We start from the raw sequence: 26,466 nt of genomic DNA, 5'->3' as shown, positions 1-26,466 counted from the left end.
CTGATTGAAATTTCTCATGAGATTCTGAACTTACACACTAGAGACTAAGTCTGCAAATCATCGGTGGGCAGTGGCTCTCTAAGACCTATTTTCCCCAAGTTTAGCAGCAAAACAAGCTTAGGCCATATGTCACTTGAAATTTTGGGGAGTAGCAATCAGGAAGAAGCTGGTTCTTAGGATAAAGAATGGAGCACTGGCACAGAAAATTAATGAGACGAAAGAATAAAGTGCTAGAGTGAGAAGGTGATTATCTCCAACTCAACCTTTCTCCTCAAATATGCCCTAAACAAGTATGTGGCCTCTCTGGCCTGCATTGTTGACTTTCCTCCTCACACTGGCTAAATCATATTCTTCCTTGGTGTCTTGATTTAGAAAGCTCCTTAAGGAAGCTTTCTCTGCCAGCTGAAGCTGGTGGGTGGCCTCCTATGTGTGCCTATAGCACCTCTTGGTGTCCAGATCATAGCATTTATCACCATGACAACCACCATTGGGATATTTATTTGCCAAATGTCTTATATATTCTCTACGCATTTTTCTTGATAAAAACTAGTTGAAGTTAGATATTCTAGTTCCATTTATTAACATCATTTTCACTTTTTATATAAAAAGGAGCTCAAGAGAGATTACATGACTTGCCCAGGAGCACATAGTTTGTGGGTGGTGGTAATTAGGGTTTGAGAGCAGAGATGATCTAGGTCAAAGCTCGTCCTCTTAGCCATCGTCTTTCCCCAGACTCTTGATCACTGTATTGCCCTGTCTGGTGGTTGGCTGGTACAGAGCAGTTCTCAAAGGTATTTGTTGAATGGATGTGGCTGAATGTGAGTGAATAAAGCTATTTGTTAAGCCAATTAGCCTTATAACAGAACTGAGTGAAGGATTGTGTAGTACTGCTCTTAAGAAGTCCTTAACAAAAATATCTTTTATGAAATCTATAACCGGTAGATCAGATGTGCACCACACCATACTCTGCTCAGCGTCGCAAATTTTCGAATTGATGGTGGTTCTTAGTCCATCCCTTGTCCTAATCCCTCGACCTAAACGTTGAAAGACCACCTGGAATCTTTGCTTGGACTCTAAATATTATATGGCTACAGCATTCCAACATGGGTTCTCCCTGCACACAGAATTGTCAGAGCTCTCTCTAATCTAGGAGCTGCAGTGTCCAGCGAAGCTAGCGTGATTGCGTTTGTTTCCCAACACTTGTACTGTATATGACTCCAAATGCAGTGACACTATGTCGTCCACATCCAGTTGACTATGCTGTAGCACCCGGGAAAAAGGTTGACACATGAAGCGTTTTCCGTGGCTGCTAACACGCTTAGTCAGCACAATCACTAGCAGGATGAGTGGGCAAGTCAAGGAAGTATCTTCCTTACAAGTATCACGTCCCAACTGTTCTTTAAACGCCACAGGATCCCTATCACAGAACAAAAAAGAGAAATACACAAACAACCCTAAACCAAATTTATCAGTGACCCCCGTTGCGTCCTAGTCGTGCAAAGACTAGGCTGGTTGTTTTTAAGATCTTTTCAGCCAAATGCAAAGCTACCTTCAGAAATGTTTTTTGCCCACGTGGATCGCGCAAACGCTAATTACTAACGGGCTAAGAAACACGCAACCAGGGAGACTGGCCGCACCTCCGGGAATAAACTGGCACCTCTAGAAATAAAGCTCTGCAGCCAATGCGGCGCCACCGCCCGCGGGATTGGCGGCCTCGGCCGTGACGTAGCCTGGGCGGGCCGAGTCGGTTTGCGACAGAGGCCGCGGGTCCCGGCCGGGGAAGCTGAGAAGAGGTATCTGCAGCGCAGTGCTCGGCCCGCGAGCTCGCTCTTCGCCAGCCCGGAGGGCTTCTTTCTCCAACGCGCGACTCGCCGGCGCTGCAGAGCCTCGGCCCCGAAACCCGGCGGGGGTGTGAACCTGGACCAGCAGGGACCAGCAGACCCCGGCGAGGCCAGGACTCCCCAGCGCGAGGGCGGCAGGGGACGCAGAGGTTTGGCCTGCGGGCGCGGGGCGGGCGCGGGGCGGGCGCGGGGCGGGCGCGGGGCGGGCGCGGGGCGGGCGCGGGGCGTTTCCCGGGAGGGTGGCCAATCTGTGCGGGGCCGAGGCGGGATTTTCTCTTCCGCTGGCGCGGTCCGGGCCGACTCTCCTGCTGAGAGAGGAACGGGAGCTGCTGAAAGCGCGACGCTGCGCTGGTAGTTGCAACACTTGAGAGGGGAACCGAGTTGCCCTGCGCGGCTGCGGCCGCGACCTGAAGGTGCACCGGTGCGGGAGAGGTCCGAGGGGCGCTCGGCTCGGGCAACTTCACTTCTTCCGCCGCTCGAGAATTGGAGGGGTGGAGAGGTGCCGGGGGTTTGGAGAAGGGCTTGTAATGAATTCTCAGGACCACCGCCTCCTCGAGCGTGGAGGTATTGGTGCTCACCAGAATACTTAGAAAGGTTGGGAAACTATCGCGTAAAGTAATGGGGTGGTGAGGGGTGGGGATCGTGGGTAGCCCCGGGAGCGCGGGGCCGCCGATTTGCTTTGCAAGCCGCAGCGTCCGGAGGGGTTGAGCGCCGAGATTTGGGGAAGTGGGAGCTGCCCGGGCGGGGCGTCCCGAGGAGACTCGGCCACGCGCTGTTTGTTTCCTTTCACTTCCTGCAGCGGCCGCTCGCTATGAGGAGGGGAGCGGGCCTAGGGCGGAGCGGCCTCGTCCCCCGGGCCTGAGCGCCCACCCGCTGCCGCCGCGGGACGTCCCCAACCCTCCGGGGCTTTCGGCCATGGGCGATCGGTGAATAGGCGGCGTGGGGAGTCGTGGACCTGCCACTTCGGGAGGTAATGCTGGCTCAGTTTTGAGTGGCCCGGGGAGAACGAAGAAACCCTAAAATGGAGGACTTTACTACCAGGACGTACGGCACCAGTGGCCTGGACAACAGACCTCTGTTCGGAGAGACGTCGGCCAAGGTGAGTGCGGACCCGGATTCCAGGGTAGTGGGTTTGTGTGTCTGTGTGTCTGCGCTCCCGCCCAGAGTCCTGGTTGCGGCCCCGGGAAGCACTTGTGGGTAGAAAGAGCTGTTTCTTTTATCCTGCTTCCCTCTTAAGATGTTTGTCCTGCCACTTGGCTCTTTTTTGGGGGTAGGGTTGGCCCGGAGCTCTGAAAGCAGGGATGGGGGGTGGGTGGAGAAAAGTTCAGGAAGTTCTGGGCTGATAGGGGCCCTTCAGGGGAGTGCGGAAGCCTCTCTCCGTGGGGATCGAGTGCTAATCTCTGAGAGGCTTCAGGTGTGAGACCAAAGCTTTGGTAAGAAAGAACCCTGCAGAGGTGCTTCTGATTAGTATTTATCTAGAGCCATTAAGGGTTTATACTGAGGCAGCCAAGCAAAGAAAAAGAGGCTTGGAATCAGTTTTTGTTTGATGGCATTCCATTCCTGGAAGGGATCAAAGGGTCTCTGGACCTAAACAAGCTATAGTATCTTGTTTTAGCCTTCTGACAAGGATAATGCCTTCTTACAAGCTTTATCATGTGATGCTCAGGGCCAGTAATTGAAGACAGAGCTCTTTTCCTGTCTTCAGCTGTAACTTTGAGTTGTTTTGGCAAGATTAGCCTGTGTTTTTTTGTTTTTGTTTTTTTTTTTCCAGCTAGAAAGTGATCTTGGTAACCTTTCACCCCTGAAAAGGACTTTCAGGCCTCTCAGAAAGGAGGGCACATGTGGAGTCCAGAGCTTCTTGTGTTTCTCAGCTTTGGCGGGGGACCTCTAACACCAAGGATTGGAAACTTGTACACCCGGGAGTGTGGGGCATAGTCCTGAATTTGGGCTGCCAGCCTGCCACAGGACAACTACTTTATTTTTTAAATTCTTTGTGGATGTCCTTTCTTAAAGTATCTTAACAAGAAAATGCTTTAAGCTTGATCTCTAGGAAGATGCACCTTGTTTATTTGGGGGCTTTGCATAATCCCTGCCCACATTGCTTGTGGTTTGAGAAGCATGGTTGTAGTTTATTAGACGTACCTGTTTCTGCTACAGTTATTGACCATTATGTGACAGGCCCTGGGGATCCAAGGAACATAGGTGAGGGAAATATGTAGACTAATGTGATGCGTTGAATCTGTGCTATGGCGGGGCATAGAGGGGGTATGTTGGGGTACACAGGAGAAACTGGTCACTTTTGTTTGGGAAGCTTTGGCAAGATCTTGGATGGCTTCTCCATTCAGATTTTCTGATAGCCTTGGCTTTCAGATATAAATGTCCCTAAATTGGGGTTTAACAAGAAGAGGATTTGAGGCCTGGAGAGTGGAGGCAGCAGCTTGCTGCTTGTTGGACCCAGGGCACCTGACTGTCCAGCTGTTCCAAGAGCTAAGAGGTTCACTGTCAGCCTCATGTGCCTTGGTGCACAGATTGGGGTTCTGGGTGATGTAGACTTCTGATCCCCTTTTTAAGCCCCACAGCCCATGAATACTGAGGTGGATGATTTGGTAATGGACTTGATTTATAGAGGCACTGAGAAATATTGATGTTTTCTGACTTGCTTGGGCCTAGATAGTTAATGACTGTAAGTTTCCTATTGCCTGTGATCAAGTTGAAACCCTCCAAGAACCTTTCAAAATGTTTATCTGTTGGCTTCATAATTATTTAGTCCAAGAGTATATGGGCCTGGCAAGGCAGCTTTGGGCATTTATGACAGAAGATTTGGCTACTCAGAGACAACATTAAGAATAAGATAATTGGGGCACCTGGGTGGCTCAGTCGGTTAAGCGTCTGACTTCTGCTCAGGTAACGATCTCCCCGTTGAGAGTTCAAGCCCTGCATCAGGCTCTGTGCTGACAGCTCAGCGCCTGCAGCCTGTTTCAGATTTTCTCTCTCTCTCAAAAATAGATAAACATTAAAAAAAGTTTTTTTAGATAAGATATAATTCCAGATAACAGAATTGCTCCCTTTAGCCCCCTCCATGAGGCTGACAGAATAATTGGACATAGAGAAGTTACACAGAACTGAGAAACAGACCAGTGGTCTGAGGATGGGAGGAAACCTCGTGACTTTTTTTTTTTTTTTTTTTTTCCAGTCAGCACAAAAGTGTTATTTCTTTTAAGGATAACAATTAAACCATATCCAAGGTCTTAACTTACAGTTAGAAGCCAAAGTGGCATCTATTTTTATTTATTTTAATGTGTATTTTTGAGAGAGAGCGCACGTGCGAGCAGGGGAGGGGCAGAGAGAGGAAGACACAGAATCGGACGCAGGCTCCAGGCTCTGAGCTGTCAGCACAGAGCCCGAATGCAGGGCTCATACTCAGGGACCATGAGATCATGACCTGAGCTCAAGTTGGATGCTTAACCGACTGAGCCACCCAGGTGCCCCCAAAGCGGCTATTGAAAGCATTAGCTATTGAGGTGCAGTACACGCACTCAGGGAAATTGCTTCGCCATCTGAAGCTTACGTCAAACTTTGCTTGGTTGACAGCTGAGCTCTGCTGGTGCCTGGGTGTGGTTGAGGGTAAGAGTATATCTGTGCATCGTATGTCTTACAAGTTGAGATGTCAGGTGTGAAGAGACGGAGATTTGTGTCTTTAAGGACAGCAAATGATTTTATTGGAGGATCTGAGGTGGGCAAGGCACAGGAACTGGGTAGGACATGTTGCAGTGGAGCCATTCCCAAGGAGGACAGTCAGTGCCAGAGCAGGCTGGGTTCCTGCAGACCCAGAGAAAAACCTTCATTGGCCCCTACGTGTAGGTTTTCCCTGCTTGCTCTCTTTCAGATGCTAGGAAACTGGACACAAAAGTCACTTAACAGTGAAACTTAATACATTACAACTCCTGAGGAGAAAATCCAGAAAGGGGAAAGCCTATGTCCTGTCATAATCTGATAGAGCCTCTGAGCTTCCAGTAACCATGTTTGCTCTACAGCAACTGACCACATATGGCCTCTCAATTTTAAATCGAGAAAGGACCGGAGAGCTTTAGGTCCAGTCTCTAGCTTTAAGGCAAAGGTGACTGAAAGCCCACAGAGCAGAGCAACGTCTTAAGGGAAGTCGTGTGTCCTCAGTGCCACAGGCACCCTGCTAGGCGTTCCACTTTCCTTTGCTTGGTCACCCAATTCCTTTGTGAGGTGGGCATTGTTACTTTTGGAATTAAGGAAACCAAACACAAAGCAGGCTGCTTGTTCAGTCACCCTACTAGTTCTTGCCTGGTAATGTTTTAACAACTTGCTTTCTTGAGTTGAATAGGATAGTAAATGGTAAATTATGCAGTCTGTGCTACGTACTTTGTTTTTTATTAAAAATTCTTTTTTAATGTTTATTTTGACAGCACACGCATACAAGTAGGGGAGGGGCAGAGAGGGAGAGAGAGAATCCCAAGCAGGCTCCACGCTGTCAGTGCAGAGCCCGATGTGGGGCTCGAACTCCCGAACCATGAGATTATGACCTGAGCCCGTATCAAGAGTCAGACGCTGATCTGACTGAGCCTCCCAGGAGCCCCTGTGCTACATACTTTGAAAAGCACTATAGACATTCACATACCAGTTTTCCATTCACAGGAAACAGGTGAGTCACAGAGTAAGTGAAAGATACTAGAATCTACTGTAGAACAACTGATACGTAACCCAGTGGGACTCGAGCAGCTCTCTTGGGCAGTCTCTGAAGGAACTTTTGTTTTCACCTGTACGGGATGCACATACTTCATTTACCAAAGTCCAAACTTACTCGAACTTAGAGTTTGGTAAATGAAGTATGTGCATCGTGTACAGGGATCCCGTACTCAGAATTCAGCATGATGCTTAGGAATACCCTCTCACATAGAGCCATAGAGGGAAAGGTGAAGTGAAGCAGTTCTGTCATTACCCAAATATTGAAGGGATAATAGACAAAGAAAGAAAGGAACGATGTTTATCTTTTTGGAAAACTGTCATTCCTTTGGAATTACATATTGCTGGGTGGGGTAGCTTTAGAATCCTGGTCAGAATGTTGTTTTCATCTATTTTTATCCATTCCCAAGTTCTGGGATATAGTTAGGTATATTCTCTAGAGTGAAAAATAGCTGTGGCACAGTTACCTGGATGGATATATCTGGGATTTCCAAGCCTATGCTCTAGCTTAGCATTTTCTAAAGGAGCACTAGCCAGTAGAAATAAAGTGAGAGCTGCATATGTGATTTTAAATGTCGTAGTAACCATGCTAAAGTATAAACAGGTAAAATTAATTTTAATACGTCTTATTTAATTTCCTATCAAAAATACACTTGAGGGGAGCCTTGGTGGCTGAGTCGGTTGAGCATCCGACTTCGGCTCAGGTCATGATCTCGCGGTTCGTGAGTTCAAGCCCTGCGTTGGGCTCTGTGATGACAGCTCAGAGCCTGGAGCCTGCTTCCGATTCTGTGTCTCCCTCTCTCTCTCTCTGCCCCTCCCCCACTTGCTCACGCGCACATGCTCTCTCTCTCTCTCTCTCTCTCTCTCTCTCTAAATAAACATAAAAAAGGTTAAAAAAAAAAGTACATTTGAGGGGCGTCTGGGTGGCACAGTTGGTTAAGCTTCTGACTCTTGGTTTCAGCTCAGCTCATGACCTCATGGTTTATGAGTTCAATCTCCATGTCAGTGTCCTTGCTGACAGTGCAGAGCCTGCTTGGGATCTCTGCCCCTCCCCTGCTCACTCTCTTTGTCTCTCTCAAATAAATAAACTTAAGTACGTTTGAATGTACAATCAATATAAAAAGCAGACACATGTTTACATTTCTGGACTAAGCCTTCGAAATCCAGCGTGTATTTTTCACTTTGAGCCCCTGTCAGTTTGTGCTGGACACATTCCGGGTGCTCAGTAACCACAAAGAGCCAGTGCTACGTTATTGGACAGCACAGTTCTGAAGCAGGTGAGTTCTTAGTTACGGTGGTTCCATAATCATTATCACAAAATATTTTTCTTTTCTGTGGGACTTCTCAGAACCTTTAACATGGCAATTTTCTCAGGGACTCTGATTGGAGAGAGTGATAAGTAGTACTTCTGGACTGTTGGTGACGTAGCCTTTTAGGACTGGCACGAGGTGTTATGTATGGAGTTCTTACCTCCCCCATGGGAGCGTTCATGAGACCAGTTTCTACAGGACACCCTTTGGGAAATATTACTGTACAAAGCCTCATCCTTTGCTCCTTCCTTCCTTCCCTCCCTCCTTCTCTCTGTCCTGAACTAAAACCTGGAGAAATTCCCCCTCTCTTGTGCAGGGCAGTCTTTATTATTATTATTGTTATTATTATTGTTTTTTAAGTTAATTTATTTGGAGAGCACACACACGAGCAGGGTGGGGGTAGAGAGAGAACCCCAAGCAGGCTCCAGGCTGTCATGCTGTCAGCACTGATTTACGGGGCTTGATCTCATGAACCCTGACATCATGACCTGAGCTGAAGTCAAGAGTCCGATGCTTAACAGACTGAGCCACCCAGGAGCCCCTCCAGGACTGCCTTTAAAAGTATGTCTTAGGACAGCACATAGTTGGGTGTCTTTCTGTGTAATGGAGGGGCGCTATGTTAACCTCAAGCTTGTGAGTCGGTCTTCGTTTGGTTTGCTGGCTACCTTCCCAATCATCTGAAGTCCGTGTGTTCCAGTGCAGATGGGGTGAACCCAGGCCGGGAGGGAGAGGATGGCTGTCTCTGGGGAGAACGGAAACCAGCACCTCCTCGCTGGAGCAAGCGGGAATATACTGGTAGAATATAGTATAAACTGCCTTCTAGACCAGCCTATTCTGTTGATTTGTCACTGATCCCCAAAATAAGTGATTGATTTTCTAAGGGGGTGGTGATGGTGGTTGGATGTTATAGAAGAAAATGAGTGACTTTGGCCAAGGTGCATACATTGAACTCTGATGATCGGGGTGGGGGTGGGGCGCTCTGTGTAGAGGACAAGTTACTGGGCCCTGAGGCTCAGATCTTTGGTTCCAAAGGCAAGAGTTGCGTGTACAAAAAGCATCCTCTGTTCTTTTCCTGTAAACAATACATATAAAATTGTTGGGGGCGGGGGGAAGGTCTTTTTATGACCGGTACTCCAGTTAAAGCAATTCAGACTTGGGGCATGTGGCTTCTGCAAATGATAGTGTAAAATGAGAGTGTTCCTTCGTGTTCTTTTTTTGTGGGAGGGTGGGTTTAAAGGTTGCTGCTTATTTAAGGACAAAGCTACGATTAAGATAGTTGTGTCTGGCTGTCGCCCTTCCCCCTGCCTAGAACCCTAAAGTCTTTCCTCTGAGGGGTGCAGGCTTCTAGCTTCTTTCCTCTTGACACAGCTTCTGGGCAAACTCAGAGCACAACTCCTGTCTCCCTCATGGGAGAGGTTGTAGCCCAAGGGACCAGATCAGCCGTCCCCTTGCCTCTCAGATAGCCTGACAAACCACTTTGAGTTGCGGTTTCTTGTGCTGGAGACAGTTCAGGATGATTCAGGCCATTGCTTTTTTCTTCCCTACCATAATAAATTTGCTCTTTCTCATCCTCAGACCAGAGGACTGGGGATCTCTGGGGGTTGGACTCTGGCAGAGGTAACTTGGGAAGGCTCTCAGAGGATGCTGGTGCATAGAGAGGGCTGAAATCTCTGGGTCTTAACCCAAGCTGTGTGGACACTCCGGGCAGGCTGGCGCCTCTCCACCCACCTCTTTGCTTTTAGCTGTCTCGTGCTATGGGCAAATGCTGTTTACCTTTCCGTAGCATTGTTGCCAAACCCTGAAATCGGATTGGTGGTGTGCAGTAAGCCTGTCTCTGAGTCACTGGGTGTCAAGCAGAGAAAGTTGTAGTAAGAGGAGGGCAGCCCAATAAGAAGACAGGGGAGCATCGCCAAATCTGAGTTGCCCTATTGAGCCTAGGAACATGATTAGCAGAATATGTGGCAGTCATGGCAGGACGTGGATGGGCCTTGAAACTTCTCAAGGGGGCCTCGAAACTTCTTGAGGTTATCATGTGCTGTGCTCAGAGTCTTGGTGCCAGCCAGAGGGTCCTGGTATGTTACATGTTAACCTGGTGTCTGTTACCGGTTCTGCAAGACAGACATTTCAACTATTATCCCACTCCTGGTCTCTGTAATTAGCTTCAGGAAAAAGAATGAAAGGACAGAGTTATTAATTGTTGCAAGGTGGCGAAGGAACGTGTCTGTATGCAGCCCCTGAAGTTACTACGAGGGAGAGCCTCTTAAAGGTTTAAGTGAGTAAAGAAACCTGTTCCTGAGGCTCAGCACCCTCTCTTCTCCAAATATCTGAATCCTGTTCCGTTTCCGTCTCCACCTTAGAGCCTTTCTTAAGACCCAGCCTGCACCCATGCTGCCCTTAAAGGAGCCTGGTGGCCAGAGGTGCCCCCTGGAACTTAACTCCTTGTGTTGTCTGGGATTTGTTGAGATTGTGCCTTCCTGACCCGAGTGTAACCTCCTTGAGGTCCAGCTGCCTTAACCTCCAGCTGCCTCATTTCTCCAGCCTCTCTGGCACTGGGTGTAATGCCTTACCCGATTCTTGGAGTTACGTATGCTAAGCCTTAAGTGAACATCGAGCAACATCAGAAGGGTAACCTACATTCTTGGGACATACTGGGTGACAGTAGAAGAGGGGGCTGGTGTTCAGAAACCTGGAACACTGGATACCACAACAGGAAATGGTGCTTCAGGCTCTCATGCAGTTAGAGTCCTCATGTGATCCTCTCCTTGCTGAGCTTCAGCAAAGGGGCAGGTAGGAAACTTCATACAGTATTGCATAAAAACTGTAAACCGAGGTTGGCCTCTAAGAGGGCTGTCTGGTTTGCTGAGTTGTCCTCTCGATAGGTGTGAGTTTTGCAGGTGTGTGGTGGTGGGCTGGGTCTACTGAAATGAGTCCTTTTTTTCGTACGGTCAGTCTATAGGCCATGTATATGTATGATCATACACACACACACCCACACACACACACGCAGCGTTTTAAAGTTTATTTTGAGAAAGTGTGTGCATGAGAGAGAGGGGCAAATGGGGAGAGAGAATCTCAAGCAGGCTCTGCACCGTCAGTGTAGAACCCAGTGCAGGGGGCTCCATCTTATGAACCGTGAGATCACAGCTTGAGCTGAAATCAAGAGTCAGAGACTTAACCAACTGAGCCACGCAGGCGCCCCTCTAATATTTTTTGAACTGCTTTAGGATCCAGTGGGTTGACAAATTTGAGTGTCCCTGTGGGAATGATGGAATGCATTTGAAATTGGGGCTGACTTAGAAATTGGGGCCAGGGTCTGGACCGTCTCCATTCCCACTCATCTCCGAGGACCCAACATGTCATTGGTAAGACACCTCATTAGATGTAGAAATAATACCAATGCCATATTAGCAGCTGTTGACTGGCTCTGGTAAATGTCACTCTGTTCTAGGGGCTTGACGTATATTATCTCTAAATCCTTAGAGCAACTGTACATGTTTGACCACTGTACAAATATGGCAATTTAGGCTTAAAAGTTGAGTGACTCCTCTAAGGACATAGGCTGGCATATGGCAGGAGAATAAATCTGCCTGGTCCATCAGGCACCTCACCTCATAGTGTTGTACTCTGCCTCCTGTGCTGAAGGTCATGGCACATAAAATAAGGCCTTTCCTGTGGGTACCTTTGCCCCTTAAACTTGTGGAGTAGGTTCGTTCTCTATTTTTACTGCTGCTGAATGCCCCTAAGTGGTGCTTTAATAAAATTAATACAGTTCAAGTGCGCATGTCTATGAGAAAGAATCTGGTGGGATGGATATACAAAAGTATTCACAAATGCAAAGTACTTCAAAATACCGATCTGTGAAATAAGGGAAGCACTTAAAGATGTCTATGCATGGTACTTTGTCCAAATGGAGATGGGGGGCCGTTGGTGTTCAGATGTACACGCAGTGGTGGTGGTCGTGGTGCATTTATGAGAGTTGTGGGTGTAAAGGTGATAAAAGCATGGGCGTGTCTGCATTCTCATAAATACTGTCTTACGCTGCCTCTGCTCCTGGCATCGTTCAAAGTCCCATGTGTCTTCGGGAAGTCTGAGCAGTAGCACCTATGATCAAGTGCACTATCACCTAGATTTTGCCAGTGAGATAAGGTGTCCCCTGGCTTTCCACCCTTTGGATGCTGTCCCTAGGTTTGCTCCAGATGAAAGTGTGAGGGGTGTTCCTACTTAAGAGTATGTAGCTCTGGGGGAACCAAATGAACCCACTGGAAGGTGTGAGATTTCCTGCTTCATCTGGGCCCCAACCTTCCACGTTTTACGTCCTCTCGGTATGTTTATTCCTATAGGGCTGCCTCTTAAGACCTCTGACTGGGCCATTCCCAGAACTTTCCTGACAAGAAGTTTTGCACTGTGATTTGGAAGAAATAAAAGGAAAATCATTTCCGAGAATTGGCCACTTATTTATGGTATTGGAACCCTTACGTTTGAGAAATGCAAGGACTTTTGAAACAGAATTGTAGGATGTGGCTCAAGGGTCTGAATCACTCAGTCTGGTTAACAATGGTAGGAAGTGGTGTCCTTTGGACATTTCATACGTGCTGAATGGATTGTTTGCTCTTTCCCTCATAAAAGAAGATAATCACTGTCTTTAATGACATGAAGCTCTTGTGGGTTATGGAGGATAAGTTTTGAATTTAAAATGGGGTTGAGGCCTTTATTGAAAGAATGAGCAAAGTGCTGGAAGCCTGTTCTAGGGGCTAGAGAAAATTATAGTTGGGGCACCAGATCGGAGGGCTTTTGAGTCTTAGGCCTTGAAGCAAATGTAGGATTTTTGACGGGAGGAGGTGACTGGGAATCCCAAGCAGGAGGTCCAGCTGTGTCAAAGGGGTAGGAGCAGGAAAGTACAGGAAATGGTAAAGGAACTCTGAGCACCACTGTGACAGAGGAAAAGCTGGGCTGGGCAGAGAGCCTTGAATGCTGTACTAGGAAGAATGATTTTCTTCTGGAGGCTATAGGTTGTTGAGTATGAATGTATGTATATTTGTATTCAGTTATTAACTGAGCGCATACTACGTCTGTGGAGGTGTAATATATGTTGGGTAGTTATCTTTTTTCACAGAGCATGTGTGTACCGCACGGAAGATAGAAAGGCATTAAACAAATCATTTTTCTTCTCTCTGTCTTCCTTATTATAAGCTTCAGTCACTCTGCACCTCCCCCCCCCCCCCTTTTATTCATCTAGTACCCAAGCTTACTCCTGCTTCAGGGCCTTTGCACATGCTGCAGTGGCTTGTTTGCAATACCTTTCTGCCAGATCTTTGCCTGTGTCATTCCTTTCCCTTATAAAGGCCCCTGCTCAGTGTCACATCCTTAGGATTCTTTGACCTTTTTTTAAAAATAGCCCCCCATCTCCACCCTGGTCACTCTCCATTGACCCTGTTTGATTTTCTTCCTAATTTCCTAACACTTTGCCTGTAAAATGAATGGAGAATGAATGACCAACATCAAAGTGGGATGCAGTATGGATGGAAGGCTCTTCCGATGTTGGAGGGAATTGAGATTTTTGGGCTGGAGATGGACTCCATGAAGGAGAGATTGAACATAAAGCCGGAAATGGTGATAATTACTTGAGCCAGGAAACGGATGCAGGATCAGAGAAGCTGGTCACCTTTTGATCCTCTTCAGGCTGAAAGGGGTGGAAACAGGAGGAGTTATCTTCCTGTTGTTGGCATCTTATTTATTTATTTAAAAATTTTTTTTAATGTTTATTTATTTTTGAGACAGAGAGAGACAGAGCATGAGCAGGGAAGGGGCAGAGAGAGGGAGACACAGAATGTGAAGCAGGCTCCAGGCTCTGAGCTGTCAGCACAGAGCCTGACACGGGGCTCGAACTCACGGACTGTGAGATCATGACCTGAGCCGAAGTCGGACGCTTAACCGACTGAGCCACCCAGGTGCCCCGGCATCTTATTTTTAAAAGGATGTCTGCTGATGTATAGCTTCAAGAATGGGATCAGGAAGCTGAGTTGAGACGGATCTGCAAACCGCTTTCTGGAGAGAGACAGCGACAGCTCACTCACAAGGCAGTGGCAATACAGTGAAGGCTCAGCTGAAAACACGAATTTGCAGTAAACTCAGGTAGTGTGTATTTCAGCTAATATTTGGGCATCCAGTATGTGCTGGGTGCTGTGGTCAGCAGAGGGAAATGACCACTTCTATCCAGTTCTCTGGCACCTTTATACAGTCAGAAGGTTATTTCCACTCTGGACAGTGGCAGCTTCCCAAGCCACATAGCTTGGTTTTGTCTGAATTACAGAAAGGTTTTCCTGCCAGTGGGGTGATGCAGGCTGGTGCCAGGGTGCCCAGCTTGGAGAGTGAAGCATTGGGCTGGATTGCAGCCATGTGGCCGTGTGTAGTGAGTGGCCCACAGTGTGACAGTGAACAAGGAATACGTGGCCCCTGGGAGATGCACGGGAAACTGGTAGGTAGGGTTAGGACAGTCGAAAGGCTTCACAGCGAGGCTTCGTGCCAGAGCATAGAAGCGGTCGAGGGTTTGGAGGGACTCAGGACTGGGTTTTCAAAGCATGAAGAGCAGATGAACAGATCCACTGGGGAGTTTTCCATGCATTAGAAGCTGCTGACTCCATGGTCCGAAATTGATAGGGGGGCCCTCAAGTTAGAGCTTTGGTGTAACTGATGGGGAACGGTCTAGTCAGTGGGTGTACGTAGGGCAGAGTGTTGCAGGAATATAGATTTGGCCGAAGCAGATGCTGAAATAAGTGAACTAACTGGGACGAGGGGAAGAAGTCGACCGGTTATTGCCAGGGACATATATTTTAAAGAGGATGCTTTAGTCCGTTCAGGCTGCCACAGCAAAATACCACAGACTCGGGGATTTTATAAACATCAAACGTTTTTTTTCCTCTTTGTTTTCGAGGCCGGAAGTCCAAGATGAGGTGCAAACACAAGCTACAACCTCACATGGCTGAAAGGGCGAGGGAGATCTCTGGAACCCCCCATCAGGGTACTAATCCCATTCCAGAGGGCTCTACCCTCATGGTCTAATTATGTCCCAAAGACCCAACCTCTTAATATGGTCACATTGGGCATAAGGGTATCAGCCTGAGAAATTGGGGGACATGGACACTCAGCCCGTAGCAGAGGATATTAACTGAAGTTGCTAACTCCACCTGGCCCGTGAAGCGGGGAACACCCTGCACCCTACAGCCCGGCCCAGTGCACTGGGGATGAGTATGAGGGTGACACAGTCTCTCTCGGGGACCGGGTTCAGAGACCGAGGCAGCAGGGGAAATCCAGGGTGTGGGAGAAGTCTGCAGGTCCACGAAGCCATTTGCTCACATGGAACAGGTTTTGGGGGCTCACAGGGATGGCTCACAGGACTTGCAAGTGTGGGTATGAGGACTGATGGGAGAACATTTAGTGGGAGGGAGTGGGTGTGCTGGGATCTCTGGTGTTTGAGGAGCAGGATATTAAGGAGTCACAAAGTTAGAGGCGACACCAAAAATGGAATTCTCAGTCTTTCCCCAGCCCTTGGCCCCTCTTGTCTCCTTCCAGGGAGTGGAAGGGCACGTTTCCATGGCTTTGTCCCTCCAGGGGTTTTCTTTTCTGCAGAGAGCCTCCTGTTTTCCTTCCTCCTACTCCCTGGGAGTGACCACCAGCACTGCCAAAGGATGGACTCCGCAGCAGGGGCTGCTGCTGTGCCTCTGAAACCGGGGCTTGGTCTTGCCCTGGCGGAAAATGCATAACTGGGCTTGTACTCACATAGGGAAACCTAGATAATTCCATGGAACTAATGGGACCTAGCCTGGGAGGCACCAGTGGGCTGTCGGGCCTTTGTGGCTGGCAAAAACCTGACGTTGTGGGCTGTGGAACCAGGCCGTCGCTTGGGTGCAGTGGTGTCCCCGTGCTGCGGCGTGTCCATCCCGGAATGGTGAGGCCACGTGCTCTGCTGCCTGGGAGCTGAGATTTCTGAGGAGCCGGGCCCCCGATGAGTGATGAAAGTGGCCTCTGGTGGTGAGAGACCCTCTAAGCAAAATGCCCTTGGCCGCTTCTCTTGACGATTCTCTCCTCAGAGCGCAGGAGGTGTGCCGGGCTGCACGGAAGACAGGCCGCATGCCTCGCCCTAAGCTAACTGCCAGTCCTGATGGAGGATACGGCTCAGAGAGCATATTGCGATGCAGGAAGCATAAATCTGGGCAATGTGATCTTGTGCCAAGACCAGCACATCTCTTCCTGAAGGGCGGTGAGGGGGGAGGTGGGGTGTGCCCGAGGATGGTGGCCAGAAAGGAAGGACAGTGGACTTGCTGTTCGAGTTGAGCTCTGAAGGGTGAGCGGTCAGATGGGGAGTGTGGCACGTCAGCCATCCCACCTCCCACCCTACAGCTCACTCTTTTGAGAACATTACGCCCTTTGTTTATCTTGTGGGTCAACGTGAGACGGTTATGTGTTAAGTAGCGGTGTTTTCTGCATCCGTGTATTTGCACAGTCCCATGCCACGAACTCTTAGATCCAGAAGTTTGTCTCTTCTAATGATCCAGTGTGCTTAATAATTAGCAAGCCCTTTTAAACCCTATTGCACTTCCCACTTGGTTGTCAGGAGTGCTTAGGGCTAACATTTGAGCTTAAATCAGAAACGTTTTCTTTGCTTCAATTTATAATATGTTCATCATCTATCTTTCCACTTGCCAAACCCCTTTAGAAAATCTGCCTTGATCTTTTTATTGTTACTTAAATGGGTTAGAATTTTACTACAGTAGCCCAAGTCCTGAAATCCATTTTGGAAGTAGACAAAAAATAAGTGGCTCTGGAAATGTTAGCATTCCAAACAGTCTAGAACCAGGATGTTTCCAGGTTGCTGAGGGCAAATGCCAGTTTTTGGTTATTTGGGGAGTTACTGCCAGTTTCCTCCCAGAGCCATCATTAAACACCTGAGCATTTGATATGAGTTTGGGGTTCTCTGTCTTGTATCAGGATGCTGGCTAATGACTGACCAGGCAAGATTGGGGGCTCCTCTGCTTTTTGATTGCTGGGGAGTAGGCCTTCTACTCTGGCCCAAGTGCAGTCTGAAGCTGATGATTCAGAACCAGAAACTGTTAAAGCAGGAAGGGACCAGATACCAGGTAGCCCAATCCTCTGATACGGTAGACTCAGAGTTAGCCAGTGGCAGAATGGAGAGGAGAACCTTCGTCTCTTTAACTCTTAAAATTTCAGGGTCCACACAGATTAGTTTAAGGATTCCATTTTGCTAAGAGCATTGGATAGACTTGGCCATTACCTGCCTTATGACCTTGACAGATGAATACCATTGAACCTAGTTACTCATTAGTAAATAGAGATTGTATGTTCCTTACTTTACGGGGTTACCTTCTGCCATCCCAGGTACAAACCATTGGGATGTATGTTCTTCGTGTTCTCCTTCTCCATTTCAAAGTTAGATGAAGACTTAACTGCTTTGGGCCCAGGCTGACTCCAGCCCCTTTTCTCAGCTCTGACAAAGCTGGCTCAACTATTGGCCATGTCCATTTGCCATGCTTTTGTTCTCTCTGGGGTCTTGGTTAAGCTCCTTCTTCATGGGCCACCTTTTCTTTGCTTTTTGTTCATCTGCTAGTCCTCTTTCAGGTTTGACTTTCTCTTAGGTTCTCTCCCTTTCGCCTTAGTGCCCTCTTGAGCTCTGGATGGTATCAACTTGTGGAAGGTAAGGACCATTTTATTTTGCTGTGTTTGCATCTGGAATATAGGAATTTTTTTCATTTTAATGAGATATAATTGAGATGTTTAAATGAATAAATCGCTTACAAGGTTATACATGCAGAATTCCTCACAAAACTATACTCTATTTTCTGTGCTCATGTATACATACATATATTTATATATATGTCATATGCATATAAGCTAAGACTCTGAACTTGTTGCTGAGTCTTTGGCAAGGATGTCCCAATTCTGTATCCTATCCTCTCTGCAGGTAGGATCAAGGCTGATTCTGATCCTGTCAGGCTTTCTGGGGGAGTGAAAATAAGCAGCAGTACAAGGTCTGAAGAAAGATCTGGGAGGGGAGAAGTTTTGATAGATGGAAATAGGATATTAATAAAACTGGGGAAGAGAGTTTCTTTGAGAAATTATTTCTTTTCATGTACTTTTTTCTGATTTGGTGCATATTATTTTGAAAATTGCCCTTTGAAATGCTGACTATTTATAATTATTTCCTTACAGTGTTTTCTCTTTGGAGACTGGGACCTGGGAGAGCTACTAAAGCCTTGAAAAGTAATCTCTGTGCTAAGTGTCTTGTTGTGTTTGTCTAGACCAGCTGTAGCAACTGTAGGTGTTCTTCCAGTGAGAAGTGTCAACAGAATCCACTCTCTTGGCGTTGAATCCTGTCTCCTTCACTTACTGATCTGAGACCTTGGACAAATTGTTTCCCAGAGCCAATTTTGCCACCTGTAAGAGTCCTAATGCCACTTCACCCCAGGATTTGTAGAAGATAGGTACAAGGTCTTGGCATAGTTACCATCCCTTCACTATTACTATTATTTTTCCTCCTGCTCTGGATCCTAATTGGCATCTTGCTGTTTGGACATAAGTGATGCTTCTTGGCTACCTCAGCGGAACCTCTTCCCTGTCTTCTATTGGTAAAACAGCTGTTGTGAGGTAAAACCTCACAGAGCAGACCTTTGTAAACTTTTGCAAATCCTTGGAACTCAGAGCAGATATTCTCAGTACAGACAGGAGTTAAGTTGAACCTTTTTCCCAAGGTAAAGACAATGGGGCTCCCATTAATAGACGGTCTCTACATCTTAGGTTAAGACACACACACACACACACACATTTGTCTTGCATGTGGAAAGAAGTGATTAGTGATCGTAATTTTCCCCTGGGTCTCTTCGCTCACAGATGGTTGTTGCTGGGCAGGCTTCTCTAGCTATGGGATGAGAAGTGAGGGTGTGGTCAGTTGTTACCTTTGTCCACAGTGTGAATTGCAGTGGCCTTGGTCTGCAGAGTGGTCTGTCCTTGATTAGCTCAAACACACCCAGTTTAATGCTTGGCTTTCCTTCACTTTTCCCTCCCAGCTTTGCCTGCCTCTTAACTTTGGATTCTTATCTTTAAATGCAGACAACTTGAAAATGGCTCTGAATTCAGTTGCTTCTCTGTGCTTGTTCCTGTGCCCTTCCATCTGTGAGCTTTTGTTTTCTGGCTGCTCATGGTCCATATCCCGCTGGTCCTTGCTCAGATGTTACCAGAACACTCATTAACACCACTGATTGCTCAGTTTTGACTTCTCAGAAATAAGACTACTTGGTATTCTCGCTGCCTGAAAATAGTGTTTCTTAATCAGGTCTTAAACTCTTAGGACTTTGTTCTGTAAATCCATATATTATACATGTATTATATATTACTAATATTATTATATATACACTAGTTTTATATATGTATAAAATATTTGAACTTTTTAGTCCCTACAGCTGAAACTTTATTTAGCCAGTGATCTTGATTTGGGAAACATGTTAAAAGTTGCTTTTTACTTGCTGTATGACTTTATGCAAATAATTTAACCACACTCAGTGGACCTAAATTTATATTAACTTATAAAATGAGGATTGAATTACATGAGAAATTAAAAAAAAATTTTTTAATGTTGGTTTTTTATTTTTGAGAGACAGCACAAGTTGGGGAGGGGCAGAGAGAGAGAGACAGAGACACACACACAGAATCCGAAGCAGGCTCCAGGCTCTGAGCTGTTAGCACAGAGCCTGATGGGGCTCATGAGATCATGACCTGAGCCGAAGTCAGATGCTCAACCAACTGAGCCACCCAGGTGCCCTAGAAAAATTTCAAACCATCCTGTGGAATTGATTGGGTGGGCATAGGAATGAAGAGAAGGCTCAATGGGTAGGACCCCAGGCTGCAAATTCAGCCATATGATTCTACTTTTGTTATGTATTGAAGGTTTTTGCTACTAAGTAAGTTGGAAAAGCACTGGACTAGATGTTCTGAGATTGCCTCCAGCCCTGGCATGGTGTGACCTCTGCTAGCAGAAGCATCTCCTTGTAAATGACATTAGAGAAGGACATGTAAGCAGTATCACAAGTAGGTCCAAACTCACAGCACTCAACATCATCTGCAGTCTGGTTCTGATCTCTTCACCACGGCTCTGGGCTGGCCATCCTAGTGGCTCCCATCCCTTGGCTTCTGTTCAGACTGTTCCCAGCGTGCGTGGAGTATTGATAAGCATCCCTTGCCCATTCAGTCCTTCCCAGCTTTCAGAAGACTGTAGTGTAAAAATGGCCTGTCCTTTCAAGGAACCATTTCTTTCTTTTCTTTTAAATATTTACTCATCTTTCAGAGGGAGACAGAATATGAGCCGGGGAGGAGCAGAGAGAGAGGGACACACAGAATCCAGAGCAGGCTCCTGGCTCCACGCTGTCAGTACAGAGCCTCATATAGGTCTCGACCTCATGAACTGTGAGATCATGACCTGAGCGGAAGTCAGATGCCCAACTGAGCCTCCCAGGCGCCCCAAGAAACTTTTTCCAACTAGTTGTCCCTGTCTTCCTAAAGTACCTTTTCCACTCTGGTGGCTCAGTACACTTTGCCTTTCTGGCAGTTGTATGTATGTGTCAAGCTCAGAGAGAGGCAGGACCTTGGTGTCTTAATTCTAAGTCACCCCGGTGGCTACTAGCATTGTACCTTTCTGAAAGTGGATCCATCACAGGGCTAAACAGTTATTTTCTATTTCAGGATCGAATCATCAATTTAGTTGTTGGCAGCTTAACATCCTTATTGATTCTAGTAAGTACCTTTATTTTGTGTCTTCTGCAGGCTCTGAACCAAAGTTATTGAAAACTTGAGTATTGTGGTTACCACTCAAACCCAAAAAATAAAAAACTTAAAAGGGGCCAGTACATGACCATGTGAGGTACTGAAGTCATAGTTAAATTAATGCTTTCAGTTTCATTACTGCTTGAATAAAACTGCAGTTGGTAACAGGAAGAGCTAAATTGATTTCAGCCTTCAGTTGAGTATATGAAATAGCACACAGCAAATAACAAACTGAGTTTGCCTTGTCTAGGAACGTTGTACATAATCCACAACTGCCCCCTTCTACTACCTTAATTTATCACTAAAGCACATTCATTATCCTTTGGTTTAAAAAGATTATTTGGTCATGTAACAGTTCGGCATCCTGTGTAGTATAGCTTGGTGCTATCACTGTAAAATAAAGACAAGCTATATTTTCTGTGGTCTAAAGATGCCACATTTTTATTAAGTCTGCGAATTTTAGTGAAGTTGGTTTCATTGACTTCTTAATAAAAAGAATGGGTATCATGTTTTATCTATGGTAGAAATAGAACTCCAGCGTATTAGAAACCTGCGTATTCTCCAGAATGTTCAGCAAAAACGGTTTTGGTTTTCATTTTTGTTGAAGTATTCAAAATAACATAACAAAGGTTGAACTTTTTCCAGTGTAATCCTTAATCCTGGAATGAGGTTTAAATGCTTTCTAATCTTTTTGTTAAGAGGGTTTTTTGGAGCTTCGCTAGTTTTCTGAGCTGTGATGTTTTGTCTCCTTTGATGAAAGAGGAAGAGGAAGTGCTAAGAGAAGTAAGACACTGGAACAGATTTACAAATACTTTACTATTAACATACCTGTTGGTAGATACTATATAATAGGACATTGCTTAAACTCCAGTCTAGCCTACTATTGGAATTACTCCTAAGGCCTGACACAGTTTCTCTTCATACAGGTAACGCTGATCAGTGCTTTTGTTTTCCCTCAACTACCTCCAAAACCGCTGAATATATTTTTTGCTGTCTGCATCTCTTTGAGTAGTATTACTGCCTGCATACTTGTGAGTACTACTGAGAACCCTTGAGGGCAGACTGCTGCAGTGCCTACCTAGGACAGATTCCCAGCCTTAGATCTATAAGAAGGGGTGTGTCTAGTTACCCCCTAGTCCTGGCCCCACCAAGAATGTTAAGAATTCTCAGTATTTACTAATTTTAGAGATTTTATTTATCTTTGTAATCAGTTTCCTTTTCCCTTAAATCTCAAAGTTAAGTTCCTATCTAAAGGAAAACTCTTTTCCTTTGAAAGTGAAAAACAAAAAACCCCAACAGGAGGAAGGGGGAAAAAAAAGAGTTAAGACTTGGGTGGCCAAAACTTAAGGTTTAAGTTTAACTTACTTAATTCATCTTCCTTCAAGGGCTACAACATACAGGGTCCAACAGGCTTTGGCAAATGCCAGTACTGCTCTTAAGGGAAGAGATACATAGCACTCTGGATTTATTTCTGATAATTACAAAATTAGTCTATTTTAATATCTGTGCATATCTCCCCAAATGAAAGTAATTAACCCAAGAATCTCCTGGGAAATCTTAAGCTACAGTTGTATCCTTATCACAAGAATGTACAATTTTACCATAAAGATGCTTTTCTTTTACATAAAGAAACAAAGATGGTGATAGGTCCTCACTTGGATATTGGACAGGTGCTTATTCATTAGTTGGCTTGTTGTTTCATTTCTTTTGAGAAGAGGTAGAACCAAAACTATAAATGACACCCTTAAAAACAATAGTTTTGATTCACATGGGGCTTAAATCTTCATAGTGATGTGTTTAATTGACTTCGTTTGCTCGACCCCTATGATCTGAGGGAGACTTGGCCCACACCCTTCCAGAGCCTTTGGAACAAAGCTACCAGAGATGCTCCTCACCCTCCCAGCCTAACGCCCTGGAATGACACACAGGGTCTAGTTTGGTATAAAAGCTCTTATTTTGTATTGGCAATCTGACTCTGCTCTGTGAATTTAAAAGTTACCCTCCTTCCCAGTACCTAAAGAGAGCTGTACTTTTTACTCCTATAGAATTAAAACAGATCTACAAGGTACAAATTCTTGGATAGCTGGTCAATAATTGGATGACTATCGGTTTGAACATTACCAAAGGTGAGAAAGCAGGAATAAGCATCATCTTGGGTGTGGACACTCGGTACTACTAGAAAAAAGGGAAACAAAATTACATTCTGGCTGCATTAGTTTTAGGAATGTAGACTAAAAGTAAAGAGGGCCTCATTGAAGGAGAAAAGTTTATATGCATGAAATCTGTCACAGTGGAAAAAAGATTAGTTGAATTAAAATTTTTTAATGCCAGGACCAGTGACTTAATTAAACCTTGATTTAATGCTTCTTTTCTTTTTAGATCTACTGGTATCGACAAGGAGACTTAGAACCGAAATTTAGAAATCTAATTTACTACATCTTATTTTCGATCATCATGTTATGTATATGTGCAAACCTGTACTTCCATGACGTGGGGAAGTGAGGCTGCCAAGGAGAAACACTTATCAGGTCTCTGCGAAGCTGTACACTTGGACTGTAAGAGCTGGGTCAGGTGTGCTGAAGAATCTCCTGTGCAAGTCTGATACATGATTTTCATGTTAATTGTAAATCTAAAATTCCCTCTTGCAGGGGAGACGTATCCTAGATTGCTTTGCTTTTTTCTTTAAGGAGCTGATGTTGCACTGAAACATTCCAAACCTTAAAGCTCAAACAGCACAAGCAATTTTCACTTTTGAAATTAAAATTTTTTATAATGTAGGTGCATGGCGAAAGGCTATGTGACAATCTTGCATTTTAAGACAAATATTCTTTTATTTCTGTTAAACTGAATATACAATTATTGTTCCCTAGGCAACCAACTTTTGCTTATAACTACAATTAAATTTCACATTAACAAAACACAGACGGTGAAAAGACAACTTTGATTGTGAAGATCTAATTACAGTAATAAATAAAATAATTTATACAAGTTTTTTTCTTTTTTTTTGTTTTTTTTGTTTTTGTGTGTGTGTGTGTGACTTTTCTATTGGGGTCATGTTCATTAAAGTCCTAGAGGCTAATTTTGGTTTAACCTTCTCTAATACAGGAATGACTCTTGATTTCTTTCCTTTGCTAACAGAAGCAAATTTTGTGTTTTTAAACTGCCTGAGAGGGAGAAGTTAAGTCGCACCCCACCAGCTAATGCACTAAAGTGAAGGGCAGACTGCAATACCTTCCTCAACTATTTCCTGGGTAATCTGTATAGCAAAACGTGTAAGAAACACGCCTGGTATGGGGTAGGCAACTTTCCTTCCTTTGTCATTTAGTTTAATTTTACTTCAAAGTGCTAACTTTGTAAACCAACAATGGGGGGTTCCGAAGGGGTGAAAAGTCTACTTAGCTTCTGGTGAGCTGTGTTGCTACTCTCTTCCATATTCCCTTTAAAAGTAGTAAAAAACCTGTAGTGAATTTTAATTCTTTTAATGCTTTTCTGTGTACCCAGCCTAAATCAGCTCCCACTGCCAGCAATGGGTAAACCAAAAGCAACCGCCACACAATCGTCTCTTAGGTCTCTGTGTGTGTGTGTGTGTGTGAATGCTGGTTAACTTTCAGACTAAGGATACTTAACATTTTTGAGGGTTGCTGATAAGCTCCACGCCATGTTGACAGGACTTCTCTGAAATATGAAAAGGCCTGCTTGAGAATGGATAGAGCCATGTCTGATCTTCAGAGATGAATATCACTGCTTTTAAAACAGAGTAGTTAAGCTTTGGTGATTGTAAACTTTTTTTCAGTAGCTGAATGAAATTCCCTGCTGTCAATTAACACTAATCACAGGGATCTATGCAGTTAAGTCCTCCATACTCGAGTCACCTACACACTGTCATAAGACTAGACCTCAGATGATCCATTTAAAGGAGGTAAAAAGTCATAGCAGCAACACTGTATGTGGCTTCAGCACTGTAGCTATTTAAAAGCCATAGGAATGGTAAATTCAGCCTCTTGGGAGTTGCTCCTATTTCTTTGGAGATGTAATTAACAGTGTGGCTTCTTTGCCTGAGGTACCTGTCTCTTAAGAATTACCTAATGACAGTTGACCAAATCTTCAACATCCTTTGAGTCTTCTGAAACAGGACTGCCCAAAGATGATCCAATGATATTTGATTCTTCTCGATGATGTTGGAGTATTGGATCTGTAAGAAGTTAAGTTTTAAGTGTATGTACTCTAAACCAGATCAAGAAGTTAGAGTAAGTACTCTACCAAAGTGGAAAGTTAAACAAGATGATGAACTACTGTTGGATCAAGACTAAAACAACAGAACTAAGGAGCCTGACTTTCCCCTTAAGATGTAGCAGGCACAGGATGCAGTTCTATTATAGTACCTGTTAGTGTCGTCAAAGGCAAGACCGATTCGGTATCGATAACGTCAGATGCCTGGATAAAGCCATGTGGTGAAGGAACAATAAGTATTGTTTCATCGTCAATGGTTGTCTGATCAACTTGTTCTTCTATGGTAGGAGACTCGAGGTCCTAAACAATAGCAATTCAAAAAAATCAGATTCTGACTTCTTTGTCAGTTGTAAGATCCCTACCACATTTAGGTTTAAAAGGACTTAAATTCAAACACTGTCCCATATTTTATAAAGCAAAGAAAAATGAAGCCTTAAAATGGACAAAAGTAATGACCCCCTACTCTCTTAAATATTGACAAAACAGAACCTAAAAGAAGCAATTCAGTTATAGGTTACCTGAATGTAGAAGAAACAAATGCTGTTACACTGGGGTCAGTAAGGTGGTTAAGCTGAACCACCAGGACCTAGTATTAACCACCCTCCTGAAAATGATTCCATAGGTTTCAACAAACAATTCTCAGTCTACTGGAAGGATAGTGGGGAAAGGTTTTAGTGAAGAACAGTGCTAAGAGCAATACTGCTGTCTGACGGATACTTGTGAGGTCACAGGTAGGGGTTTGCACTTGATTTTGTGTCTAGAGAAAAAAGGAAGGTATTGGAGGATGTATGACCTTTACCTCCCCCAGATCATTTCTAGGCTCTTTAAAAACTGCAGGTTTGAGGCTCAAGGCAAGAACCCAGAGTCTGTTTCCCTGGCTGCAACTTACCTCAGTAACGTAAGCACGGGCTAAAGGAGAAGACGACTCCTCTTGTTTAAGGTCGGTGTCAGAGATTTCTTCTGTTCTGACCATAACACTATCCATCAGTTCTGTGCTATTTTGGTTACTGAATTTGGATACATGAGCATCATTAAATGATGGCTCTACAGTTATCTTAGGCTGATGAATTTCATCGGGGAAAGTGTCTGCTTCTAGGGCATCTGGAGGCTCAGGAAAATCAGATGAGTGAATATCACTATCTACCGTCAGTTCTGCTTGGGACATGGAAGAAGTGATGTCCTCTGTGGCAACAGTCTGGATGATGACTCTTGGTGTGTGACACTGTACTGTGACATTGTCACTTGTGTTCAACAAATGTTCTGGCTATAAAATGTTAAAGAAAAACAATGGTAAAGTGAAAAAGGACCTACCAGACTCGTGTTACAGGCAAAAAATACCATCTACAGATGGTACCCTACTGTCCCTTCCCCGCCCCTCCCCTCTCCCCTCTGGAATGTTGAATTCTTACACTATTTTTCTAAAACCCCTGTCAATCTCCTGTAAGGACAGACATGGGATGAGGGTTATATCCCAATGAAGGCAGAGTGATGGTGTAAAACCTTGTTCCCAAGGCAACGGTGGTAGGAAACATTGTTTAAATAAA

General features: G+C 45.2%; 2 protein-coding genes across 9 annotated transcripts in view; one reads left to right on the top strand and one right to left on the bottom strand.

Annotated features, from left to right (window-relative positions):
* The first annotated feature begins 1,749 nt into the window (after nt 1–1,749).
* Nucleotides 1,750–23,680, top strand: TMEM243 (transmembrane protein 243). 4 transcript variants are annotated; one of them, XM_019443182.2, is made up of 5 exons: nt 1,750–1,990; nt 2,641–2,940; nt 20,612–20,662; nt 21,619–21,723; nt 23,072–23,680. In XM_019443182.2, the coding sequence occupies exons 2-5, from the start codon at nt 2,863–2,865 to the stop codon at nt 23,192–23,194; spliced, it is 357 nt and encodes a 118-aa protein (XP_019298727.1). In that variant the 5' UTR covers nt 1,750–1,990; nt 2,641–2,862; the 3' UTR covers nt 23,195–23,680. The 4 variants fall into 4 exon arrangements, with proteins under 4 accessions (XP_019298727.1, XP_019298726.1, XP_019298725.1 ...); XM_019443181.2 differs by lacking the exon at nt 1,750–1,990 and adding an exon at nt 2,105–2,273; XM_019443180.2 differs by lacking the exon at nt 1,750–1,990 and adding an exon at nt 2,290–2,405.
* Nucleotides 23,499–26,466, bottom strand: part of DMTF1 (cyclin D binding myb like transcription factor 1) — a 45,959-nt gene continuing 42,991 nt past the window's right edge. For all 5 annotated transcript variants that reach the window (XM_019443174.2, XM_019443172.2, XM_019443176.2 and 2 more), the window contains 3 exons: nt 25,812–26,186; nt 25,075–25,222; nt 23,499–24,884 (listed from right to left, as the gene is read on the bottom strand). In XM_019443174.2, the coding sequence (XP_019298719.1) occupies nt 24,775–24,884; nt 25,075–25,222; nt 25,812–26,186 (633 nt within the window). In that variant the 3' untranslated portion in view covers nt 23,499–24,774. The remainder of the gene's footprint in view (nt 24,885–25,074; nt 25,223–25,811; nt 26,187–26,466) is intronic.

The sequence above is a fragment of the Panthera pardus genome, unplaced genomic scaffold (assembly GCF_024362965.1).
Source record: "Panthera pardus isolate Hobbes unplaced genomic scaffold, ASM2436296v1 HiC_scaffold_8, whole genome shotgun sequence".
NCBI lineage: Eukaryota > Metazoa > Chordata > Mammalia > Carnivora > Felidae > Panthera > Panthera pardus.
The sequence above is the reverse complement of the archived record's forward strand: the minus strand, read 5'-3'. Positions and strand labels throughout refer to the sequence as shown.

Coding starts and splice junctions, on each gene's coding strand:
- TMEM243 (XM_019443182.2), top strand. CDS start 2,863: ATGGAGGACTTTACTACCAGGACGTACGGCACCAGTGGCCTGGACAAC. Junction 2,941..20,611: donor TCGGAGAGACGTCGGCCAAG/GTGAGTGCGGAC, acceptor TTTCTATTTCAG/GATCGAATCATCAATTTAGT. Junction 21,724..23,071: donor GTATTACTGCCTGCATACTT/GTGAGTACTACT, acceptor TTTTCTTTTTAG/ATCTACTGGTATCGACAAGG.